The sequence below is a fragment of the Felis catus genome, chromosome D3, assembly GCF_018350175.1.
Source record: "Felis catus isolate Fca126 chromosome D3, F.catus_Fca126_mat1.0, whole genome shotgun sequence".
NCBI classification, from domain to species: domain Eukaryota; kingdom Metazoa; phylum Chordata; class Mammalia; order Carnivora; family Felidae; genus Felis; species Felis catus.
The window spans coordinates 82,891,247-82,915,251 of record NC_058379.1 but is presented as its reverse complement, the minus strand read 5'-3'; the positions used below and the strand labels follow the sequence as shown (position 1 = coordinate 82,915,251).

At 41.4% G+C, this 24,005-nt stretch overlaps 1 protein-coding gene across 7 annotated transcripts in view; it reads right to left on the bottom strand.

Annotated features, from left to right (window-relative positions):
- The window catches only part of CDH7 (cadherin 7), a 122,994-nt gene that overhangs the window by 76,173 nt on the left and 22,816 nt on the right, over positions 1-24,005 (bottom strand). Inside the window, exon 1 of one of the 7 annotated variants that reach the window (XM_019815404.3) lies at positions 1,730-2,496. The exons of the other annotated variants lie outside the window; for them this stretch is intronic. Coding sequence (XP_019670963.1) covers positions 1,730-1,813 — 84 coding nt within the window. The 5' untranslated portion in view covers positions 1,814-2,496. Of the gene's footprint in view, positions 1-1,729; positions 2,497-24,005 lie in introns of those variants that run through there. 7 annotated transcript variants of the gene reach the window in all.

Below are 24,005 nucleotides of genomic sequence, written 5' to 3'. Positions count from 1 at the left end.
CTTATATTTTACACGTTTACATTGGTTCGAGTCAGAAAGGCAAGGGGAACACTCAAGGTGGGGCAAGAACTGTACGTAATGGCATCCATGGAGCCTCTGGTGGTCTACTATATTTTTCCTAAAGAAATAGTCCATGTCGGCTCAGAAAAGTTAATAGTTTCAACTACCATGTGTTTATTATTAAAAGGCTGGAAATATAAAGCAAACAAAGAAAGTAATAGTAGAAAGAAAATACTTATGATCTCAATTAGACCTCAGAGGTTATCCGTCTAGGCATCTGTGGTGTGGCACCCCTCCCGCACCCCACTTTCACCCTATGGCCAGAAACACTTCCTCAACTGCTGGAGGTCCTGGAATCCTCGCGTCCTCAGCCCATCGCCACTTGCTTTATGAAAACTGTCTCTCTCCGGGAGAAAAATGCCCCCATCTAATGCCATAGAGCTTCTTGGGGCAGGGAGAATAGACAGGACCAGAAAATAAAGGGGTCGAGTGGACCCGGCCATGTGATCCCTCACTTCTCCCGCCCCACCTGAGGACTGTGTGCCTTCCACTTCCTAGAACATGCTCTCTCCTTGTCTCTGAACTCCCACTACCACGGGAACAACATCCCTGTAGGTGCAACTGGCCTCGCTCACCAGGAAGAGGTGGACTTCTCTCACACAATGGGAAAGAGCAAGCATCGCCTCTGGACATCGGCTGTCTCTTGAGACTCCCTTGCCCCATTTTGATGGTAAAGGGAAGTGCAAGACCCCAGACTGGGGCAGGGGAAAAGGGTGTCAGTGTTAACCTGAAAATCAGCTGCAACAACATAGGCTGTACCTCATCCTACTAACCTTCTTATAGATTTCTCCAAGAAAAGAGGTGTAACACGTTTCCCTAGGAACTGTGCTCTGAATGGATTACACGATGCAAAGGGATGTTAGTGGGGCAGGGGTGGCCTCTAAGGGATGTCACGGCAGCCTCTTGAGTCCACTCCTTTCCCGAATCAGTGAACACGGGTAGTGTCGCCGACTGACCTTTCTCAACTAGGTCTTGCCCCCAAAATCGCCACTCTTGAGACGTTTACAAAGTTGACAAGTTGCAAAATTGGCAAAAAGAGCCACCTCGTCAGAGGGAATCCTTCGGTCTTGGGGGCATCCCACATCCACACTAGTGATGGGGGGCTTTAACGTGCCTCCTTCTCTCCTACTTCAGGAACCCCGTGAAGAAACTTTCCAGCTCCACCGCTCCCCAAAGGTCAGCCAAGTTGTAGGATGCAACTGCATTGTCCAACCCTCCCCCCCCTCCCAAGTGTTAATTCCAAGAACGCCCTCCAATAACTACCCTCGAGGCAAATCTGGGTCTCCGAGGCCATTTCCCGTGACCTGACCTGCAGCACGCCCCCAGGAGACTAACTCAGTAACTAATGAGTGGCGGGGCTCGGCTCCCTGCAGACATCTGTCCTCATGCGTCCCACACAGTCTCCTACAATGCACAGGAGAGTGAGAAGCGCATTTCCATAACCTGTTGAGAGGTGTGCACTTGCAGATCAGAAGCAGCAGCAGCTGAAGAAGCCGCGGGGCAGCCACATACATGAAAGACACAACCCTGGACAGAGCGCTCCTTGTTTCTTTCAGTCTACACCCGATATACTCTTATTTCCCGCCCCCCCCCCCAGGCTCCCAGCGGCTTTGATTTCTAGAAACTTCATACTGTGCATGAACCGGTCACCAGAGAGAGGAGGACTCACTGTGTTTTTATCTGAGCAGAGGAGGAAGCAGAATGTCCTTAATTCAGTGAGCCCAGAGCTAAGTCCGCGTGTGTTTCTCCTCATACAACACGCTTGTTCTCCACACCCAGGGCGAGTGACTTCTGTTCACGTGAGCGGTATGATGCCCAGACGTACTACAGAAGAGTTCAAGCAGAATACGCGTCCACGGGCCCAGGCTTTTATTTTTATTTATTTTTTAATTATTTTTAGAAGCTCTCCAGGTCATACTATTATACACCCAATGTAAGAATCGTTGGCCTAAAAGGAAGAAAGAAATATACAAGCTGAGGAAAATGCTCGTCCATTTTACTGATGATATCGCGTTGAAAGAGGGGGAAAAAAGAGGTATATTAAGTAGATTTAAAAAAGAAAAAAAAAAGAAAAGAAGCATGTCTGTGGAGCTTAGCTAATAATTTGCTGAAAGGGTGGCAGATTTTAAAATCATACCTCAAAAAAAAAATCCCTGGCGAAATTTCAATGAACACAAAAGCTTCCTAAAATGAAAAAATACACTGGTTTCACACGACAGGACTCTCCCTGGGATATGTAATTGCCTCATCTAAAATATAGCGGGTTTAAGAAATAAGAGGGCCTTTCTCCAGCTCCGGTGCCCTAAGAAGAGCCAAGCCATGTTTTTGCCTCTAAAGCAAGAGATCCCTCAGAAATAAAGGAGGCAAACAACGTTCCTTCGGAGCCCTCTTGGGCCCACCACAACCACAGTGCCGCGACACCCCGGCTCCCTACCGCTGATCATCTCCAGGGCAGTGTTTAAGGCCCGAAGGATAAAAGTTCCCACAAGCCAATGTGACAACATTTGTAAAGCTGGAAGACGAGGAAAGAGAAAAAGGGAGGAAGAGCGCAGTGGAAGGACAGGCAGCAATAAAGCCAAGTCAATAACCAGTTGACACAAGAGCAAGACATCTTCAAATAGCTCTTTGCGTCGTAGACTCTGGAAAGGCCTCATGGGTTTTCCCAGGAGACACCGCTCGCAGCTATCTGTCTTTGTTTACAGGTTGTTCTGGTATTACCAGCAGGACTCCACCAGTCCCACACAGGCATGCATGTGCGCACGCACACACATGCACACACACGCGCGCGCGCGCACACACACACACACACACACACACACACACAGGTGGCTGAGTCCTCCCTCCTCCCCGCTAAAGTGCAGCGAAGGAAGATGAGTAATTACCTTGCCTAAAATGAGTTTTGCAGTTCCGTTTAGCTTTGAAACCGAAGACGTTCTAATTTTCAAAATGCAGTCAGTTATCTGAGTACTTTCTTAACAGCCACATTTATGACTCTTTATCCCTTCTCCTAAAAAGGGTATTAAATTTTGGAGCTCTACTCTGCTATCCATTGTTTCACAGGCCTGGGATTGAAAAGGAATGAAAGAAGCTCTTTGGCAGCACAATCACAATCGGGAAAGTGAATCAGAAGCCTATTGAAACCGATTCACGTCTGCGTGGAGCACCACGGCACAGGACGAGAATCAGGGAACCTGCGACTAGAGCCATGGGTTACTTCCCTAACATTAGACAATGCTAAACTGGTACCTTCTTGGAACTTCAGTTCATTCATCTACAAAATGGATTGAACTAGGAGGTCTTCAAAGCTCCCCTTTCGTTCCTAAAACTCTACATATCACCTCTAAGTAAACACGAGTGACCCACAGGCATCCATCCAGATTCCTAACATATGCTGTCTACCCTGGGGACCGCACAAGACATTGAGACTTAAGTTTTAGGTGTATGAGAATGCCTTAGCTTAAACAAATCTATAAGATCACATGTAAGAATTGCGTAGTTATGCCACCTTGGGAAAGTTGGGAGTGTTTTAGGACACGCTCAGACTACTGTATCCTCAGAAAATCCCATAGATTTATGTTATAAGATTCTTTTCTGTAATTTCAAAATGTCTGTTTTGTAATGGCTCGTGGAAAAAAAAAGACATTAAGACATTTATTTCCGGGCACTTGGGAGAATTCGTCCTATGTACGTATAACAGCTTGCAATTTGGCTAAAATAATTCAAGAGAATTAGTTTTTCATTTAAAGATCTGTGTCAACAACATGCACAAGGTATCTTTAAAGGGTATGGGAAAGTAACATGCTACCTAAACACAACCATTGGGATGAGTACATCTGTTGAAAAGGGAAGAGTCATGGTATTTATCATTTGTCTGATATGCACAAATTCAATTAGTATCACTTAAAATATATACACACTAAAAAAAAACCCATTTGCTCTTTCTTTCCCTGAGATTTACAATGTTATACATTTCCCCCTACTTCATCCTGTCATATTACAGACACATGGTCCAGATGTATTATTATATCTCAGTCTGAAAGAGTACAAAGCTGTACTGTGACGATAATGATTTCCTGGTAGAAGCCTGCTACTGAGAGACATTAATACAGAGAAACCTTCCTGGAGGGCATCTTTGTGGGTGGCTATCCCCCCGCCCTTGTTTTCTCTGCTGCTCCTATTAACTAAAACCTCCTTTGCGGTGGACCCCAAAAGGAGAGGAAGAGGGAGGAGGAGGAGGAGACCGAGGGGAAGGGGCAGCCAACTGAATCGCCCTCCTTTTATACTCCGTGTGACTGAAGTAAATAAAGAATCCCATCATGAAACGGATGTGTGTTGTCACACCCAATATAAAACAGCGACCACTACGGCCAGCTAATTCTGGACTGTGATACTATGTGAAAGGGACCTATTTGACCACGGAGTTACGACAGAAGTTTTTTCCTGCAGGCTTCATCCAAGTCTAACTCAAAATGCTATGACTCCCGTTAAAGAACATAACTTCTCGATTCCCTCCTGTAACCTTACGTTTCTTTGCTTTATATTTGCAGTCCTCTTAGCCGCCCTGCTCCACATATTGTTTCATAGCTCTCTTATTCAAATAGCTGATAGTGAGAACTAATATTTATTGAGTGTAATTACGTGCCAGACACTGTGGTAAAGGGGCCTTTAATTCACTTACCAGCCGTCTGCGGTGGGCGTGATCGGCCTGGTTCTACACAGGAGGAAACTGGGATTTAACAGAATTAAATGCTTTACTCAAGCTGACACGACAATGTCCCAGATTTGATGGAGATCTTCCCAACAACAAAGTCTCTACTCTACCCGTTCTTATCTATCCTGCACTGGCACCTACCCATCTCCCCCCATAAGAGACGAATGGCCTAGAAGATCTTGGATTCTTGCCCTCCCCTAGGTGAAAAACCCGGTGATGAGTAAGTCAAAACAGGAATTTACAGCTACCCAATTTTCCAGGTTCTGTGTCTGAGGCATCCGCGTCCTCACCCCACCCCTACTTGTCGATTTCCCATATTCCACCTCAATGGTTCGCCAATTCTGTCCGTTCATCACTGCTTCGCCTATTACGGCCCCGAGTTGGATTGCATTAGTTCTTATACATGACAACAACAAAGAAATTCACTTTTATGAAAAACGTGCAGACTCTCACCTGTCCTCCCCTTTGCTGCCATCTCTAGCACATAGCGTCACCTGGCTGCCACATGCACCTGACAACACCACACTCATGGCACTGTTCTCTGGCTCTCGGTTACCAGAAGGTTCCCTACAACTTTCCACTCTGATGTCCAGCTTAGCATTCGTTTTCTCCAATGGTATGACCCCAATGACCATAATATGCATCATAATCCTTTATTTCAACACAAAAAAGAAACCTGGCTATTATAATTTTAAGATGTCATTCATTCTACCTGACACTCCAATTTCTGAGGGCAAAATGTGAAAAAAAATGCATCTTAAAATAGGCAGAATGTGCTGCCTTTTGGTTTTTGTCTCTTACTTCCTACTTCGAACTCTCCTATATTGTCCCACATTCTCCCCCCTTCTGAAACGCAAGGGGCTTTGCAAAGCAAGAAAACACTGCCTAAGGCTTTCTGCAATCAAATCCATCAGATCCCAGGCCAAAATTATCCATATTTCACATTTATCTAACATGAAAATCAACGAAAGCCAAGTAAAAGTAAAAAGAGCACACGAAGCATTGAATATGATCTGTTGCTCAAAGAAACATAATGACAAAAGCTTCAATAAATGGTAGCATTTTGTTTAGTACTGCCACAGCATGCATTTTCTCTAGAACATCTTTTAAGATAATCTTATTTTTATTATCTTTACACAATCAAGTCTCCATTGCAATCACACCGAGTGGCAGTAAACTTCTGTGACAAGTACAGTGTGATCCGATGTTGTAAGCAATTTATAGTTACCACCATTAATGAAAACTCTAATACCTGGGGTTCCGATCTATAAACTGGACCGTGATAATACAGTTATACAGGCTTTTAATCCAGTGAAAAATGCTTTGTAATGAAATGTGTATTCACTGGCATTTATCACAACTGTATTTATGTCGAGGAAATGTCTCAAAATCCTTGTGGGAAAAAGACTGAGGCATCTACCTCTTTCTCACAAACACCCATGTGATAAAGAATAATTACTAATTCCCTTAATACAAACAAAAGAGGAGAAATCACAGCTGGATGATCCATGAAGGAAGAGAGAAGGAAAAGCCACACGTATCCCTTTTGGCATTTCATTCTTTGCACTTGTACTCAACAGACACTGACCCCCTTTTGAGCCCTAGAGGCCATGTCAATTCAGTCCTCTGGAGTACAAAACCCGGAAAACCCTCCTTTTCCTTTTCTCCTCTCTTCCAAATTCTCCAAGAAGTCTTCCATATGTTTCACCACTCTTTAGAAAAGATTGGCCTCAGCAGCCAAGCTGGGGCTCCACGGAACGTGGCTAGAATTTCTAAGAGCCGTTTTTTAGTGCACAGAATGTCAGCTTCAGGGGCACTTCAGAAAAATATCTACCATACTACCCTAAAAGCACTAGTCAATGTAGTTTTTAAAACTTAATATCCAAGAATCATATACACAAATTAGCATGCTAAACAGAGAAAGCCAAATGTCATTAATTAAAAGCCAGAGAGATCAATTGAAAATAAAGGCCGAACAGGAAGAGAGAGAGGAAAGAAAGAGTGGAGAATACACACAACTACTCAGGGCAGAAGGAATCCAGACGAGTCGACTTGCGTTTGTTTTCCCAATAATTCTGTCATATTCTAAACAAATTATAAAAATTGGGGCGCCTGGGTGGCTTGGTCGGTTTTAAGCGTCCAACTTCGGCTCAGGTCATGATCTCACGGTCCGTGAGTTCGAGCCCCGCGTCGGGCTCTGTGCTGACAGCTCAGAGCCTGGAGCCTGTTTCAGATCCTGCGTCTCCCTCTCTCTCTGCCCCTCCCCTGTTCACGCTCTGTCTCTCTCTGTCTCAAAAATGAATAAACGTTAAAAAAAATTTTTTTTTAAATAAAAATAGTGACAGGACTCCTTGGACAGACTCCCAGAGTGAATTTTAAATTATTATTACATATTACGTCATTTAGCACATCCCCTAAGAATTCTAGTGCCATGTCTGGCATCATCTAGACAGACAGTGGCTAACAGTGGAAAGGAGAGCATGGTCTGTGAGCAGAATGCCTGGGGCCAGGGCCGGACTCCATCACTTATTAGCTACGTATGTAACTTTCTTTCAGCTTTAATTTTCTCATATATAGAAGTTAACTGGCACTCATGTTTCCCCCAACTTCAAAGAGTTTTTGTAAGGCTCAAGTGAGAGAATGGGTTCAAAAATATAGCTTACAAACTACCAAATATGAAATAAATAGCAAATTTTTATTAGGTTAGTGCTATTTAAGAACTCCACATATGAAGGACAGTCTCAGGACTAAAATACCTTACCAATTTGTATGCATATATGAATGCAAAAAGCAGATTAGATGCGCACCACGGGAATATATCCACATGCAAATTATACACATAAATATATGCACTCACATATACACGTGTGTGTGTTTATATATACACACACACACACACACACACACACACACACACACACACACTCATACATAAACTCAGAGTTTTAGGTTTCAAACGGAGATGATAAGGACTAAAGGTCTGAACAGAGAAAAAGACATTTCATTCCTAGTTCTCAGATTAGATCCTTCATGAAGCATTTTGCAAATTTATAAGATCATTGCCTGAAAATCAAGAACATTAACGAAATCTTTAAACTTTTGTTCATCGTTCTGAGAGCCCTTTTGTAAATAACTAGAATTTCTTCTGTTCAAGGTGTCTAACTGTTGTACTGTATTACACACAGGGACTCCATACAGTACCTACTTCAGCATTTAGCGGAAGCGTTTTGAACTAACCAATTGCCTTTCAGAAATAGTCCGTAACAGTGGGATTTGTAGAAAACAAATCGTAGTACGATGCTTTAATGTCGCGTTTGTTTTTCTTAAAGTGTTTCTGGCTACTTGGGTAAACAGAGAGGATGGAGAGCCAGTGAGTGAATGTAAAACTCAGCGTGTTGTAGAGCACTCGCCTCTACCCTTTGCTCCCCCAAGGTCCTGTTTATGATCAAGCGTAAGAGTCAGCTCTTCGTCGCTAAGACGTCAATCCTACATGCTTCACCCCCAACCAGGTGGTGCAAGAAGTTGTTTTTCTCACCAGTCTTCTACGTTTCGGGATTTGAATGTTTCATTAATGAACATCTCCATGTGGATATCCCTCAGGCAATTTCAAACTCAACAGTGTCAGACTGCAACTTAATCAGATTATTTCCTGTCTTGAGCCAGAAACAAGGGAGTCACCACTCACCGTATACAACACCGTGTGGGAGGTACCTTTGCTAATGCTGCAGACACACCAGTGACTAAGACGGGCAACCTCTCTTCTCCCCTTCTGTATCCCTCCAGACCTTCCTAGCTCCGCTTTTAAGTCTCGACATCAAACCTACTCCACCTTCCAAATAACTTTTATTCATTTTCTCCTTTCCAGCCTCATTCCGACTGCCATATTTCAGTCCCTACCATCTCTTGCCTGGAGTAGTTGATCATTGCTGACTTGATGTCTTCAGTCTTCTGCCTCTCGGCTGGCCTCCTTTAATTTAAAAGTCTTTAACATTAGTAAAGTTGGCCCTTCTGAAATCCCAACTGGCTCAAAACCAACCATCTGATGTACCAAAACACACACAAGAACCAAGAGAAAACCAACACAAAATTCCTTAACAAGGATACTGACATTTCATGGTGTGGCTCTCAATTCATGGATGCCACTATTCTTTTGTCCTCTGGGGCCACCTGAATCACTTACAGACCCCCCCAAAAAATTATCTCACAGAGCCATGCCTTGCACAAACCATTCCTTTGGAACAGGAATCTCTTTTTCTCATATCCCATTTGTTTAGGGACCACTTTCTCATCCTTTAAGCCTCAGCTGAAAAATTATCCCCTCTTTAAAGATTTTGCCTGATCTCCCCAGGCTGATTTTCCTGTTCTTGCCTTTAATCTTTCATTGCACATTTATAAAATCCACCACCAGACAACGCTGAGGCTGTCTGTAAGTTGCCCCATGTCATTGTAACCCACAGAAAGGACAGGAGTCTTTCTTTGCATATTTGTATCCACAGTATATGGCGACAGGAGCATACAGCCCACGTACAAATGTCTGAACGAAGAGCGAATTAACGCATAGCTTAAAATCATCATGATGACATGACTTCTTCCAGGATAATTGCAGGCCATGAATTTTTTTTCTTTTCTTTTTGCATTTCCCTATCGCGTAAGTTTGGTTTTCAACAGGCAAACTATCTTAGGCTACAGGTAAAATCTAAAGGTGAACAGGGCGAAACTGTTGCGAGTAGATTCCTATTGCAGGCTTTGACCCTCACCACCCAGCTAACCATCTTAGACTCGCTAAGACTTGCATCTAAGTGAAAGCAGGCACAACTACGCTTCTCTTTCTTCCCATGCAGGACACCCAAAGATGGCGTTCCTTCTGCTCTTCTCTGGATTACACAGGTATCTGGCAAGTGGCATGATGTGAAAGGTCTGTCTGATCAGTGAGCTGGTAACTTCAGGAGTCTGCGAGCCACTGGGAACTCGTGCATTTGCGTTAGTTGAGCAGACAGCACATGGTCTTGAGGAGTTCTACTCTGGAGCACTTATGCATACACCCACTAACACCTGCACAAATGAACTGCACACATACTGTGACAGATAGGCTTTCTCCCGCCATTCTCCCTCAGCTCCCTCCCTTCCTCTTCCCCTCCCTCTCCTCTCCCCTCACCACCCTTCTTTAATTTCAGATATCCTGTGTGTTATATAGGATGCATGGATTCCATAAAGCACTCCAAAGCCAGCTATTTAAGTGATGCTGATCTCAAGTGGTTGCCTGTTTTTAATTGCTTGGGTCTTTAAACCTACGTAATGGTTTGAGCCAACAGTGTAGAATCTGTCACGTAGTAAAGTGGCTCTAATAACTTCCACCGTGTTCAAAGATTTCGGAGGGGAAAGAACTGTGTGCATTAGTGATACTTAATAAATGTTTATTGAAATAACCACCCATTATTCCGGATGCCTGTTGTAGCTGGGCCTCTCTACCTAACCAGCCACTGCCCAGATGATTCAACTTTAATGCACTGTCCACTTAATGAATCTGAATCAATTCCTGATTATAAGAGCTTGCTTTCAGTGTGTTCAAGAGGAGGACAGAGTTCAGTAAAAATACAGGAAAAAAAACCACAAAAATCCTGGCAGCTGATATCTGCCTTTCTTCTTAATTTTAAGGCACGGTTTCAGGGTTTCTGTTTCACCAAGAGGTAGTCCGCTAAAAAGCAAATGTGATTTACTCTTCTCCATTCTTCACACTGCTTATTTTGCCTTGAATTTCACCAACTTATTCAGGAAATATATTACCCATATATCTCCTGAGTGCAGAGTTCTATTAGTCTCAGTCTACTTAGAAACTGTAGTTTCTTGGCTATATTCATCTGCGTAATAGATTTCAAAAATACTTACATCAGACCATCTGCTCAGTGCTGAGAATGCAAAAATAAAAGGCACACATTTTCCCTCAAAGAGTTCATCCAAGAGAAGAGCCAGTTCAATAACCAGGTAGTTATAGCTCTGCCTTATCATATTGTTGCCCCTGCCTTTATATATCTGGACAGTATATCCAGTCCTTCACGGCACAGAATTCAAAACTAAAGCAGCTCTAATTTTTTTCTTCCATCTACACCCTGAACACTTAGCCCAAATCTCCTGAAATTTCAACTATGAATTCCTTCAAATGTGCTACTGACCTCTGAAAACTACTCTCCCTGTTCATGCTTTTAAGAAGACTCCTATCAGGGGCGGCTGAGTGGCTTCAGCTCAGGACAGGATCTCATGGTTCATGAGTTTGAGCGCAGTGTCGGGCTCCGTACTGACAGGGCTGAGCCCACTTGCGATTCTCTCCTCCTCTCTCTCTGCCCCTCCCTGGTTAGTGCTTTGTATCGCAAATAAACAAACTTTAAAAAAAAAAAAAGAATACTCCTGTAGGGGGTGCCTGGGTGGCTCCGTAGGTTAAGCTTTCAAGTCTTGATTTCTGCTCAGATCATGATCCCAGGATCATGGGAACAAGCCCCACGTTGGACTCCATGCTGGGCACAGAGCCTGCTTGAGACTCTCTTTCTCTCTCCCTTTGACCCTCTCCCTGACTTGTGTTCTCTTTCTCTCTCAGGAGGGGTGAAGAGGGGAGGGGGAGACTGCCAGAGGGAGAGGGGGCTGGAGAGGAAGGGGGAGTGGTAGGAGAGGGAGGGGGGGAGGAGAGGGAAGGAAGGGGAGAAGGGAGGAGGGGGAGAGGGGAGGACAATGAGGAGACTCCTGTCGTATCTTCTAGAAGGAACGACAAACACTCTGTCAATTCTTGTTTGGTTACACTGAACTGAGACCACTCTACCAGTGGCAGGAGCACCAGCACCTGTGGCCACAGCCATAGCAGGGAAACGGCAATGAAGAATAGTTGACAACTGCCACTCCAAATCGAAGTTTCAGTAATCCTTCTTAGACCTACAGGCATCTAAACATATGTGGCACAATTTAATTCGAAACGTTAGACAAGTATTTTTGCTGGACAAGTTCGTTTGACATATTTGCATATGCAGGGACGCCGGCCGAGGGTCCGGCTCAGGTCATGATCTCGCACTTTGTGAGTTCGAGCCCCGAGTCGGGCTCTGAGCTGACCGCTCAGAGCCTGGAGCCTGCTTCGGATTCTGTGTCTCCCTGTCTCTCTGCCCCTCCCCTGCTCACGCTCTGTCTCTCCCTCTCTCTCAAAATAAATAAATAAACAAACATAAAAAATATTGAAAAAAAATGTAAATGGCTTTACATATTTACATATGCATGCATATATATACATACGTATAAAATCTCTCTAAAAGTTAAAATTATTTTTTGATAAATTTTTTCTAAGTATTTTATGCATGGCTCTCGACCTGCACGTGTCAGAAAAATGTTGCTTATGATAATGACCCTTAAATCGTTTTAGCAGAAACACATAAAATATGACAGTCTCGTGTCAGAAATAATAGGTTTTCATTGATGGGCATGAAACCAAGGAAATTATCTGACCCAGAGAGTTATCAACCCTTAAAGCTATCCTTTTACAACATCATTCGGAACAAGAAACCAAGCCCTTCACGGACAGATATTAATATATCCAATTAAACATTTTCAGTAGAGATTTATGGTTTGCGATGCAAAGGTGGATTTATTCTACAGCAAATGCACCTTAACATTCAGGGCTGTGTACCTGCACAAGGCATTCCCAAGACCCAGACATGGTGGGGACGGGGCGGGGGGGGGGGGGGAGAGTTGGCACACAAATGGAATCACAATTTTGTAAAACATCCAAAAGCAATTTTTAGATTTTTTTTTCTTAAGAAGCTTTAGGACCCACAAAACTCTGATCTTTCATGTTGTTTTTTTTTTTTTTCAATGTTAGGTATGCTCCTGAAATGTCATAGGTCATATCAAAATGTTTGGCTTGAAAACGACTCCCTCATTAATTTCCATGACATAGGTACATTCACCGTAGAAACACAAGTCCGAATATGTTAAACGCTACACGGAAAACGTCGTCATTACCAATTCATGTTATATGTACCAATTCAGATCATATTAATGGGCGGCTTTAACTCAGATTAACGGCCCTCATTTGCTTTATGCCAAGTCACATCTCTGGACCTAGAGAACCAAAGATTTCACGCGCCAATCAACGTAAGAGAGACTTGTACTTGCAGTGAACACTACCATTATTTATAACACATTTTAAAGTGGATGTTCACAGTGTCTATGTGATTTAAAATTTCTGTTGCTCTATTTATGATCACAAGTCTCATTTTGTATATTTAAAAGTTCAGTTTTGTTGTAATCTTTGTCCTGGTTCTTGTGTAGGAGATAAATCTTCTAAATCATAGTACTTTACCATCCTAACTTTCATGCTTTTGCTTAGGCCCAATATCAGAATAAAATTAGTAAGTACACCATCCATGATGTGTATAATGAACTCTAAAACTAATGCCACCAGGAAAATTATATTAAGTTCCCTAAACACCATTAGATATTTTTTTTCATTAAATTTTGTCATTTGTTCCTCACCTCCAAGGGTTTAAATTTTCTCTTTTATATAATATCTACTACGTTGGGCACAGTGGTCTTGGAAGGCTAAGAATGAATGAATTTTCTACAAATAGGTATGTCAAGTTAGATCAAATGACCCGACTTTGCCTGAAAATTGAGGCAATGAATTTCACACTATCACTTTAACCAAACATATTTTAACTAAATTGAACTAAAGACAGTATATAATCTTCTCTACCATGCTGGCCACATATTTTAAGAAGATGATCCAGTTTTCATTCTGCTTCTATAGAGAACTATATACATGTCCCTTTGGGCTGAGAAGTACCCAATACAATCACGTATATTTTCAAATGACGTACGACACACATGCTTGTTTTGAACGTAGCCATGGTTCTCCAATAATTCATTTCATAAACATTAGGTCAGATATAATATTTTGGAATCGGTCAAATAATAGTTTAAAAGGACCGCTTTGCGATAGGTTTGTTATAATAAATTAACCAAATTCTAATTAGCCAAAATTCAATCCAAGAGCCATTAACCAAACTGCAGTTGCTGCAACCACCATGAAAGAACACAAGCTCAATTTCCTTATCATCTTTTTATTTCTCTACCTATCTACTGAATACCTTGTTCCAGAAGGGACACACGATGGCTCATAAGGATATAATGAGAAGAGCAAGGCAGCATCAGAGAACCAAATGTGCCAACGAAACGACTCAGTAATAAGGAGTTAAAAGATGCTACCAAAACTTGGTAACCATTAAGTTCTAAGCATTCTGGCAGGTCGAGGGCAATGTCTCCATAGCAGACACACAGACAGGTTTCCTAGGACTTATTTTCTCATAGTATATTAACTCACCAGTTACACCAGAGAACAGGAATTACATAGGGATTACACAGCCGGCCCGATAATCCGATTCCCCTTTCTTCTCTGCCATTATCTGCTACTCACTTCTACCAGCCACCTCGGCCCCTTCTATTTCCCCAAACAGATCAGGCCACTCTCGGCTAAGAGACATTATTCTTGCTATTTCTCTGTTTGGAATTTACTTTCCCCGGGTGTCCCCTGGGTTCATTTTGCATCTCCTCTTGGACTTTGTAAAAACGCCCTTTTTAGTCAAGCTCACTACCCTTTAAAAAATGGTCACCGCTTTATTGATACTCTTGATTCCCACCCCCTTATGTATTTTTCTCTACATGATATATTAGGATCAGTCACATTATTTTTACTTGATTTTGCCTCTGTCCCCTACTATGATGTACGCTCCATTACACTTTTGGGGTCTTTCTCCGTGGGTACTTTCAGCTGATATCACTCTTGCCTAACTTATTCTGCTCAGGATTTCCACCAAAAAGACCAAGGTGATAAAATATAACATCAGACATTTTTGAGCACTCTTTGCAGCATCTAAGTCAAAGATCCTCAAGGTATTTTCTTCAGCCTACCAACTTTCTCTGGAGGGGCCATAAGGAGATGGGTCAGAATTTCAGTAGGAATTTCTGTACCATTAAATTTTCCATACAAACTTTTATACCACTAGGGGTTAGTACTAGCCCCTAAATCAATTTGGTATTTATACAGTGAAATTAGAATACGGTTATTGTTTATGGATTCTAACACACTATTCTATAAGAAATATGGTTATTATGAAACAGCACATTTTTGCCAACCTCCTAGGTCAAATATTCGCACGTAATTAACTGAAAACCCTACTGTTTCCAGAAAGGATAATGTATTGTCAGTGATGTTTTGGGCTTTTCAGAATTTCCAACTGCTACTTCTTTCATAACTATTTAAATTATCTTCATCGTTATCAATTTACTTTTCCTCTGGTTTGTTTACTTGCAGAAATGTGTTGCCTAATGACAGTATTAAAGTGTTCATGCATCGTGCTCAAAACAGGACTTGTGCGTATTCTCTTTGTTACAGTGGATACAGTGATTCTTCAATATCCCAGATTCTGCATTTGTGAACTTGCCTCCTCACTAAAATGTACATGTTCTTGGTCATTCGTGGACATGCAGCAAGCAGCAATAAATTGGGAGTCTCCTTGTTCATCGGTGCCCAACTACGGCTGAACAAGTTACTGCTCTGCCTTCCCGTTTCAGCTCTCATGTTGCAAACAAGTGTACTTTTTCAGATCTATATAGTACCACATTTTCATATTTTGTGCTTTTCGTTGGTGCCTTTGAGGTTTAAAATTGCCCTCCCCCGCCACCTCCACGTGCTGCTAAAGTGCTGTCTAGTGTTTCCAAATGCAAGAGGGGTATGATGTGCCTCAGGGGCAAAAAATGTATGTTAGTTAAGCTCTGTTAAGGCATGAGTTAGTGCCGTTGGACATGTGCTCAGTGCTAATGATCCACCAACTATGTATCTATCTGTCTGGGTGTCTTTGAACAGAAACTCATAAAACAAGGTTATAGGGTGATCACAAGATGAAAATGTGACCAGTTAGGTGGTTTCTCCAGGAGCAATGGTTCAGTATTTTCTAATTCAGTGTTTGTGGCAATTTTATAAAAAACTTAATTACCATAAATAGTAAGCATTAACTGCATAACCACCCATCCAATGGAAAATTGTGTTCCACTTTAGGACTTCTGTTAATGTTAAATTCCATTTCTACCTACAGATAAAAGTTAATCAACAGGGTAGAAAGCAAGGTCCTTTGCCCTATTTAAGATAGTAACTCTTTCTCCTGAGTGTCAGATATTAAAATGTGGTAGACAGAGGTTAAGGAAACGAGGGATGGACAGAGGGAAGAGAGAAGAGTGGAAATGGTGAAAGTAAAAAGAGCTTAAAAATGAGCTTGAATTCCACCTATTCTATTGTATATTTCCTTCTTTCTGACAGCACTGCCTCTTAAAATGTGTAAAAGGTTAACTTGTAAACACAAAATTATTTTTTTCTCAAGCGAAATAGCTCTAAACTTGTACCAAGAAACCACATTCAAATAGTACTTCATAGTAAAAATAGTTATCCTATGTACATTTGCATAGATTTACATAAGATGTATACGTACGGTCCGATTATATTCATGTGACTTGAGAGAAAGAATTAAGTGTTATTAACCTGATTTCTTACTTAAGTCAAGGGTTCTCTTAATTATTTTTTATAATCTACTGATTGTCACTGCTATAAAATTCAGCACGTCTGAGACAGAAGAAAACAAAAGATTGAACGGGGCCAATCTAAGTAAAGGGGACTAGACAGGACCATCAGATCTGAGGATTCACTGTCAACTCTCTAATAAAACGGCAATGGTGTATCCATGAGACGGAATTCGAGCTTGGCAGATGTTCCTTCTAAAACACTGAAAGAGGCGGTCAACGCTTCCCATTCTATCGCATCTTAAGCAGTTCTGTGCTTATACTTTATAGTTCCACTGACTTCCAACAAGTTTTGGTGAGACCATATGTGATCCAAACGTAGACCACACTAGTGCAACTGAGTCAGAGATTGAGAGAGGAAAGTCCTCTTTTTTGCCTCTCTGCCAAAAGGTCGTGACCAGCGGGAAGCGAGTTAGGCAGTTAAGGGCACACGATTTAAGGACCAACTCAGTCTCAGTTTTAGGCAAGTATTAACCCTGCCCTTCTGTTTCCCTGAGAGCAAGAGCCATCCTAAGGATGAGGCACCAACGGCACAACATTTAAAGAGGTGCTCACTCAGGAAGCCTGGGTAGCTCCGTCGGTTAAGTGTCCGACTTCGGCTCAGGGCATGATCTCGTGGTTCACGAGTTCGAGCCCTGCATCGGGCTCTGTGCTGACAGCTCAGAACCTAGAGCCTGCTTTGGATTCTGTGTCTCCCTCTTTCGCTGCCCCTCCCCTGCTCCCACTCAGCGTCTCTCTCTCTCTCTCTCTCTCTCTCTCTCTCTCTCTCTCTCTCCCTCAAAAATAAAAAAATAAAGAAGTGCTTACTCTCATTCATGCGAGTTCTGGTGGTAGAATAAAAAAAAAAAAAGAAGGAGGTCATATATTCCTGGCAACAAAATTAAAACAGTTTTCTCTGTGCAGGTGTATGTGAGTTCAGTGTAAGGTACTGTTGAATCAGCACAGCATCAGTTCTCAATTAAAGCAATGACAGACACTTAGGTATAGCATTTAGTTGCAGATCAGCATAAAGTAAACACAAAGGAAAAGTCACTGACTCCCTGAAAAATAAAACAGATTAAAATCACTAAAAGGTTGATGACACCTTTAAATGAGATATAATCAAAACTAAAATAGACACAAGTAAAGGGTTTATTTCCTTTAAGCAGACACTGTTACAGATCCACCAAAAGGGACACTTGCCTAGTTTTGTGTGCATTTATTTTTATGGGAATGTGTCACATTTTATGTACACTTATTGTTAACTTGAGTCACAGTTAGAGTCTGGTGGTGTGTGAGAGCAGCTTATGCCTTATTAGAATTCTCACTTCCTCCGGGCAGGGGATAAAGGAAAAAAATTACCCTAAGTCACGGGGTCAATCCGTAGTAAAGAGTTTGTGAAGTCCGGATATGTATTCTCTCCACTCAACTAGATGCTTATGTTTGGATGGATAAAACATAAACGTATCCCTCTGAATAGATGAATTTGCTCCAGCCTGAGAAGTTTTTCTTTTTGCCCATAAGCTAGCCTCATTGCAAACATCAATAAGCATCCTAGGAGCTTTAGGGTGGCTTTAGCATTCATTTTATCTAGAAACCTTGTGGTTTTTCATGGTTAAACTGCATACAACTTACCCTAAAACTCACATGGCTTTCATTTGGATACAGTGAACTGAAATCATGATTTCTGTACATGAAAAAATTCTAGCTACAGAAGCATTTCTTCACCTTTATATTGTAGAACTGAATTTAAAAACGCCCTTCTCCCTCTGTAACACATATCCTTTGGATCACTTATTTCAAAATCTCATCTTTCACTTTTTTTTTCTGATTTATAAAAAAAAAGAAAAATAACCTATGGCCTTGTTTTTCCCATTTTTTTTTCTTTAATCATATTCTAGAACACCTGCCAGCCTGAACAGATTCTTTGCAATGGCAGTTCCTAGAAGCTGGTAGTATTTCCGAATATGAACACTCTCTATCCCACCTCTTGTGCCCTGGCAAAACTATCAGAATTGCAAAATATTTGGTTTCTATTTATCCAATGACGAGAAGGGAAAAAAATACATGTTTATACAAATATTCAAATTACATCAAGACGTCCAATACCTTTTCTTCTCTCAAAATGTCAGAATTTTACTACTCCAAAAATGTTATGCAAGCAGTATTCTCAATACTTAAGCTGGAGATGTGTAAATGCTACCAGTTTTGGAACTAAAATGAATTAGTTGAACTTAGTTTTTGCATTCAGAACTCAATGGAGTACTAGATGGGCACACCCTAGCAATTGGTTCCAGCCAAACTTCAGACCAAATAAAAATGAAGTTCGAACCCAAGGCATGGTCAAAAAAATAGCCAATTGGGGAAAAAAATAGCAGATTAACAAGCAACCTCATTTACCTAATTCCATCCAACATCCCTCTTCTTCAGTAGAATTCTAACGCCACTGGAATCTCTTGCCTCCTAAACTCTCAAAAATGTCATTAACTTTCTAGATTTGGAAAGAGTTTGAGAATAAAGCAATCCTGTGTGTGTGTGTGTGTGTGTGTGTGTGTGTGTGTGTACGCTCTAACCTTTCTGCTAATGTACAGTCTGAAAGCTGTCTTATGTAATTTTAAATCTGATTTGATCCTGAATATATAATATTTAAAACAGCAACAAAATCCTGAAAGCATTTTTACGGTACATATCAAAGTATCACTTATCAATTACCAAAAAAAAAAAAAAAAAAAGCATAGGAATTGCAAATTCCGTTTCTACCCTAATATTTTATAACTATAACTGGTAATTTTTCTTCCCATCAGAAATAGCTTTCAAGTTTCATGCTTCATATATTTCAAAGCACTTTAATACAGGTCATCTGCTGGAGGTTTGGGGTCTATTCCGTGGCCCAGGGGGATTGTCTGTCCCTCTGTGATAGATAAAAGAATAAGGAAGGTGATTTAAATGACCTTTCTGTGGGTGGCTCAGTTGTGAAGTCACAGTCTTGAAATCAAGCCCCATTGGGCTCTGTACCGGGCGTGGAGTCTACTTGGGATTCTCTGTCTCTCTCTCTCTCAACCAAACAAAAACATATATAAAGGACTTAGCTGTGGTCACAAAGTACAATAATGTGATGAATCCTGCTTGGGTTTCTCCTTGTTTTCTCCTTAGACTATAGTTTAAAATACATATTCTTTAAAAAGAAAACACCAAACTGAGAAAGTAGAGATTGAAAGTGGAGTGAAAATATTTTCACTATTATTAACAATAACAGATAACCCTTAATGTTTCCCGTGTTTCAAACATGAAGCACTTATATTTACCTTATTTAGTTCTAACAACTGTATTACAGGAGGCCTATTAACCCATTTACAGAGATGAAGCAGACAGAAACGGATTAATTTCTCAGTAAATGATGCTGCTGAGATTCACACTCAGATCTTCCTGAGTTATGAGCCTGAAGTAGGATGTAACAATTAGGCTAAACTTCCTCTCTACGCCCTAGCCTAATTTATCAACTCATTACCACTCATTTTAGGTAGTCTACCCAAAGAAGACCACATAATGTGTAAAGAGCTGCATAGTGTCCAGTTCCCTTTGAGAAAACAAAACGAAAAGCAAACAAACAACAATTTCTTTCCTACTCTTATAAAGCCCTTGCTTGTGGAGTCTAAACCCAGTTTCCTTTTATCCTCTACATATTTATCAGAAAACCAACTGGGGGTGCCTGGGTGGCTCAGTCGGTTGAATGACCTACTTCGGCTCAGGTCATGATCTCACGGCTCGGGAGTTCGAGCCCCGCGTCGGGCTCTGTGCCCACAGCTCAGAGCCTGGAGCCCGCTTTGGAATCTGTGTCTCCCTCTCTCTCTGCCCCTCCCCCACTCATGCTCTGTCTCTGTCTCAGAAATAAGTATTAAAAAAAGATTTAAAAGGGGCGCCTGGGTGGCTCAGTCGGTTGAGCGGCCGACTTCGGCTCAGGTCATGATCTCGCGGCCCGTGAGTTCGAGCCCCGCGTCGCGCTCTGTGCTGACAGCTCAGAGCCTGGAGCCTGTTTCAGATTCTGTGTCTCCCTCTCTCTGACCCTCCCCTGTTCATGCTCTGTCTCTCTCTGTCTCAAAAATAAACGTTAAAAAATAAAAATTAAAAAAAGATTAAAAAAAAAAAAAGAAAACCAACTGAACTATTCCTTCTATCTTTTGCACTTAACCTCCAGACAGCTCCAAAATAATCTATCTCCTTCCCCTCACCTCTATTCTCTTTATGTATTTCCTGTTCCGGTTTCACGGCAGATTTTAAAGCAGGGCCAAGCCATCATAGGAATTATAGAGGTGTAACTCATAAGACCAAAGGAAAATGCAGAGACACCCGAAAGGAAGCGTATGAGAAAGCCCACATCGGCAGCCTGGGAGGAAGTTTTCAGAGTATCCTCTGGAAGAAGAGAAACTAGGCTCATTTAACACTTTTCTGAGGAAAACACAATTTGGAGAGATCAACTTTGGCATTCCTAGTTAACATTCAATTTTATTAGAGCTTCCTTTTGTATATTCACTATTTTATGATCATATACATTGAGTTTTAAACCCTGATTTTTCTGCATTGTTTTCTCTAAGAGACGATAATAATAATACTAGCAATAAGAATAATAAGTAATGCTGGGCGCCTGGGTGGCTCAGCCGGTTAATCTTCCGACTTGGGCTCAGGTCATGATCTTGTCTTATGTGAGTTCGAGCCCCACATCAGGCTCTGCTCACAGGCTTCGGATTCTGGGTCTCCCTCTCTCTCTCTCTCTCTCTCTCTCTCTGCCCCTCCTCTGCTCACGTGCTCTCTCTTAAAAATAAACATTAAAAATTAAAAAAGAAAAGTAATACAATCATGGCCTGTGTTGATGACGGAATTCATACCAACGGGAATAAAAATCTCAATTTTTCTTGTTTTGAACCTAATGGATCGGTTATGAATTATTGACGTTTAATCCTGGTTGTCAAATTTTGAGACACTGAGAAACAAGCACAGCTAAGTCTGAGGAAAATTCTGGAAATAATGTCATAAAAGGAATGCTTGAGATAACGTTACTTAATCTTTTCAAGCATTATTTCAAATGGGAGGTGGGCTGGGAAATACCTGCCTTCAAACATTTCAATAGCCAGATGTAATTCAGGTTCCTAAAAGTAAGTGTCGTCTGTATTATTGGTCCTAAAACTCTCCTCAACACAACCCTGGTGCCTCACGATTCCAGAAGCTTCCAGCACATTTAATAGCTGCCAGTCACTTTTGGAGTGGACAAGACCCCTTTCTTCATGAAGCTCAGTCACTTCTGTAAATATATTCGCTCACTTTTATACTTTATTTTATGCTTTCATATTAACACTTTTTATGGTTTCAAAAGCCTTGTGAGATGAACATTTTGTTCCTATTTTAGAACTGAATGAATCAAAAAAAAATAAGCTATTTGCTCAAAGTCACCAGTCTCCAGGGGTGGGAGTCAGGACTCAAACCCAGTGCACACGACTGAAATGTGTGTTTCCACCACCATTCCTGCCCCAACTAAAAGAGACCTGAAGCTACCTGATCTCCCTGATCAGCCATCAGAGAAATTGTATAAGAAATTTCTGAATTGGGGCACCTGGGTGGCTCCATTAAGCGTCCAACTTTGGCTCTGGTCATGACCTCGTGTTTCGTGGGTTCAAGCTCCGCGTCGGGCTCTCTGTTGTCGGCACGGAGCCTGCTTGGGATCCTGTCTCCCTCTGCCACTCCCCCAGCGTTCTCTCCCTCTCTCCCAAAAATAAACAAACATTAAAAATAAATTCTAAATTCAGAGATTATAGTAAACGAGCCTGAAAGCCCCAGGCAGCTCTAATATGAAAAACAAGTAAGAATAAGGGTCTTATTTTCTTTTTGCTGAAAATATCTTATGTTTACATAATATTTGGATTTCCACATTAAAGATACACGTGATGTGTGTAAAAAAATGCGATAATGCATATTTCATAGCCAAAATTACACACAAGATTTTTTTTTTTTTTTTGCTAAATTCCAAGAGAGGTCATGGCTTGGAAAAACAGTAAAGAAGCTATTGCATAACTGGTGAAGCCTCTCGAGTAACTTAAAATCCTTCCTCCTTAAAGCTTCCATTTCTCCCACACATCCTTTTAGCTCTGGCTAGAAAACAAAAAATGGAGTACTGTATCAGACTGGACTCTGTCAGTGTGCCCAGAATTTATGGAAGACTCAAACTTAAACATAAGTCAGAAGCCACAGAGAGTGTGAACAGAGTGGCACTCAACTACGTATATTACAAGATGTTAATAGTTTGAATATTAGTCTCTATGTTTTTCAGCATCAGTGCCACGGTGAAATCTTAATTGGATCGGAAACCGAACGCATCGCCTCCCTCTGACCCTTACTACGAGTCCTCATTCATTGGTATATACTTTCCATCATCAATTGTACTCAGGTTTCCAACACAGGATCTAATCAATGGGACAAACAGCCTTGTTTCGGATCATTACACCCCGCAACTGCTCTTCCAAATGTACTGAACAGAGCTGTTATGCCACAGGTAAAAGTCAACTTGCAGATGTTATAAGGATCAGCCAAAGAGATAACTTAGCCTTTGCAACAAAGCTTGTGTTTTTAATTTCAGTGTCAAGCTTCACGATGCCATGCCATCATTCGATACCAATCTTTGTAAAAAAACAACGTCTCCGAGGTCGTGTATCTGCTGCACAACTCCAGTCACCTTATTTTCGACGTGGCTCTGGGTCTCTGTAGACTCCATGTGTGACTAGCAATCAGTCTTAACTGTTGATAGCTTCACTTCTCTTATATATAATTACACTGAATCCCAAAGACTATGGCTCACCAGTATCTGCTTCCCCTGAATAAGCAAAATTAGCTAGCGGCCTAAATTCAGCTCTGTTATGATTCAGTTGAGAAAATTATATAAACTGTGTCAAGGATAGAGTGGGTGTGAGATACAGAACTGAGTTTTTCCAATATGTTGTGAAAAAGGAAATGCTGACTTTTACTTTTTCTTCATTTCAAACCAAGTGCAGGATGTGTAATCTTTTACTCGCCACACACATTCTGCTCCAGTGTGGACCCTTAAATGACTCACAAATGAGCAAAATCTAATTTAAGTAGGGTTTGACTAATTTCACTAGTGATCATCACAAATCTTTCAAACCCACATCTGTTGAGAGCATTATGTATGTGTTGTCCAAATCTTGATTGTGTGTTTTCAGTTAAATACCTTAAAACATGTCAGCATTTTAACTAAGAAGATAAGTAAATATTCTAAGGGAAGCATTCTTATCAGATAATTGCACACTGTTTACACACAAAACTTGCCAGAATGATGTTAATCATTTTGGTTCTTGTAATTGCCATTCCGGTAACACAGCCCCATCTTGAGAAATTAGTCTGCATTTATCTTACAGAAGACGAGGATTCTAATTTAACAAGGAATGGAGATGGCCTCACCTTACTCTGTTGCACTGCCCCACCCCACCCCTCAACCAAACACACATCTTTTGGGCTCTCTCTCTTTTGCTTGTGTGGTGACAGTTCTAAAGACAACTTCCAGGCTCTCGGCCTAAGAAGACCCAAGGCTGGCTGAGTCCAGCATGAGTATTTTCCCGGCCATTTCCTTTTCTCTAGATGTCACCGA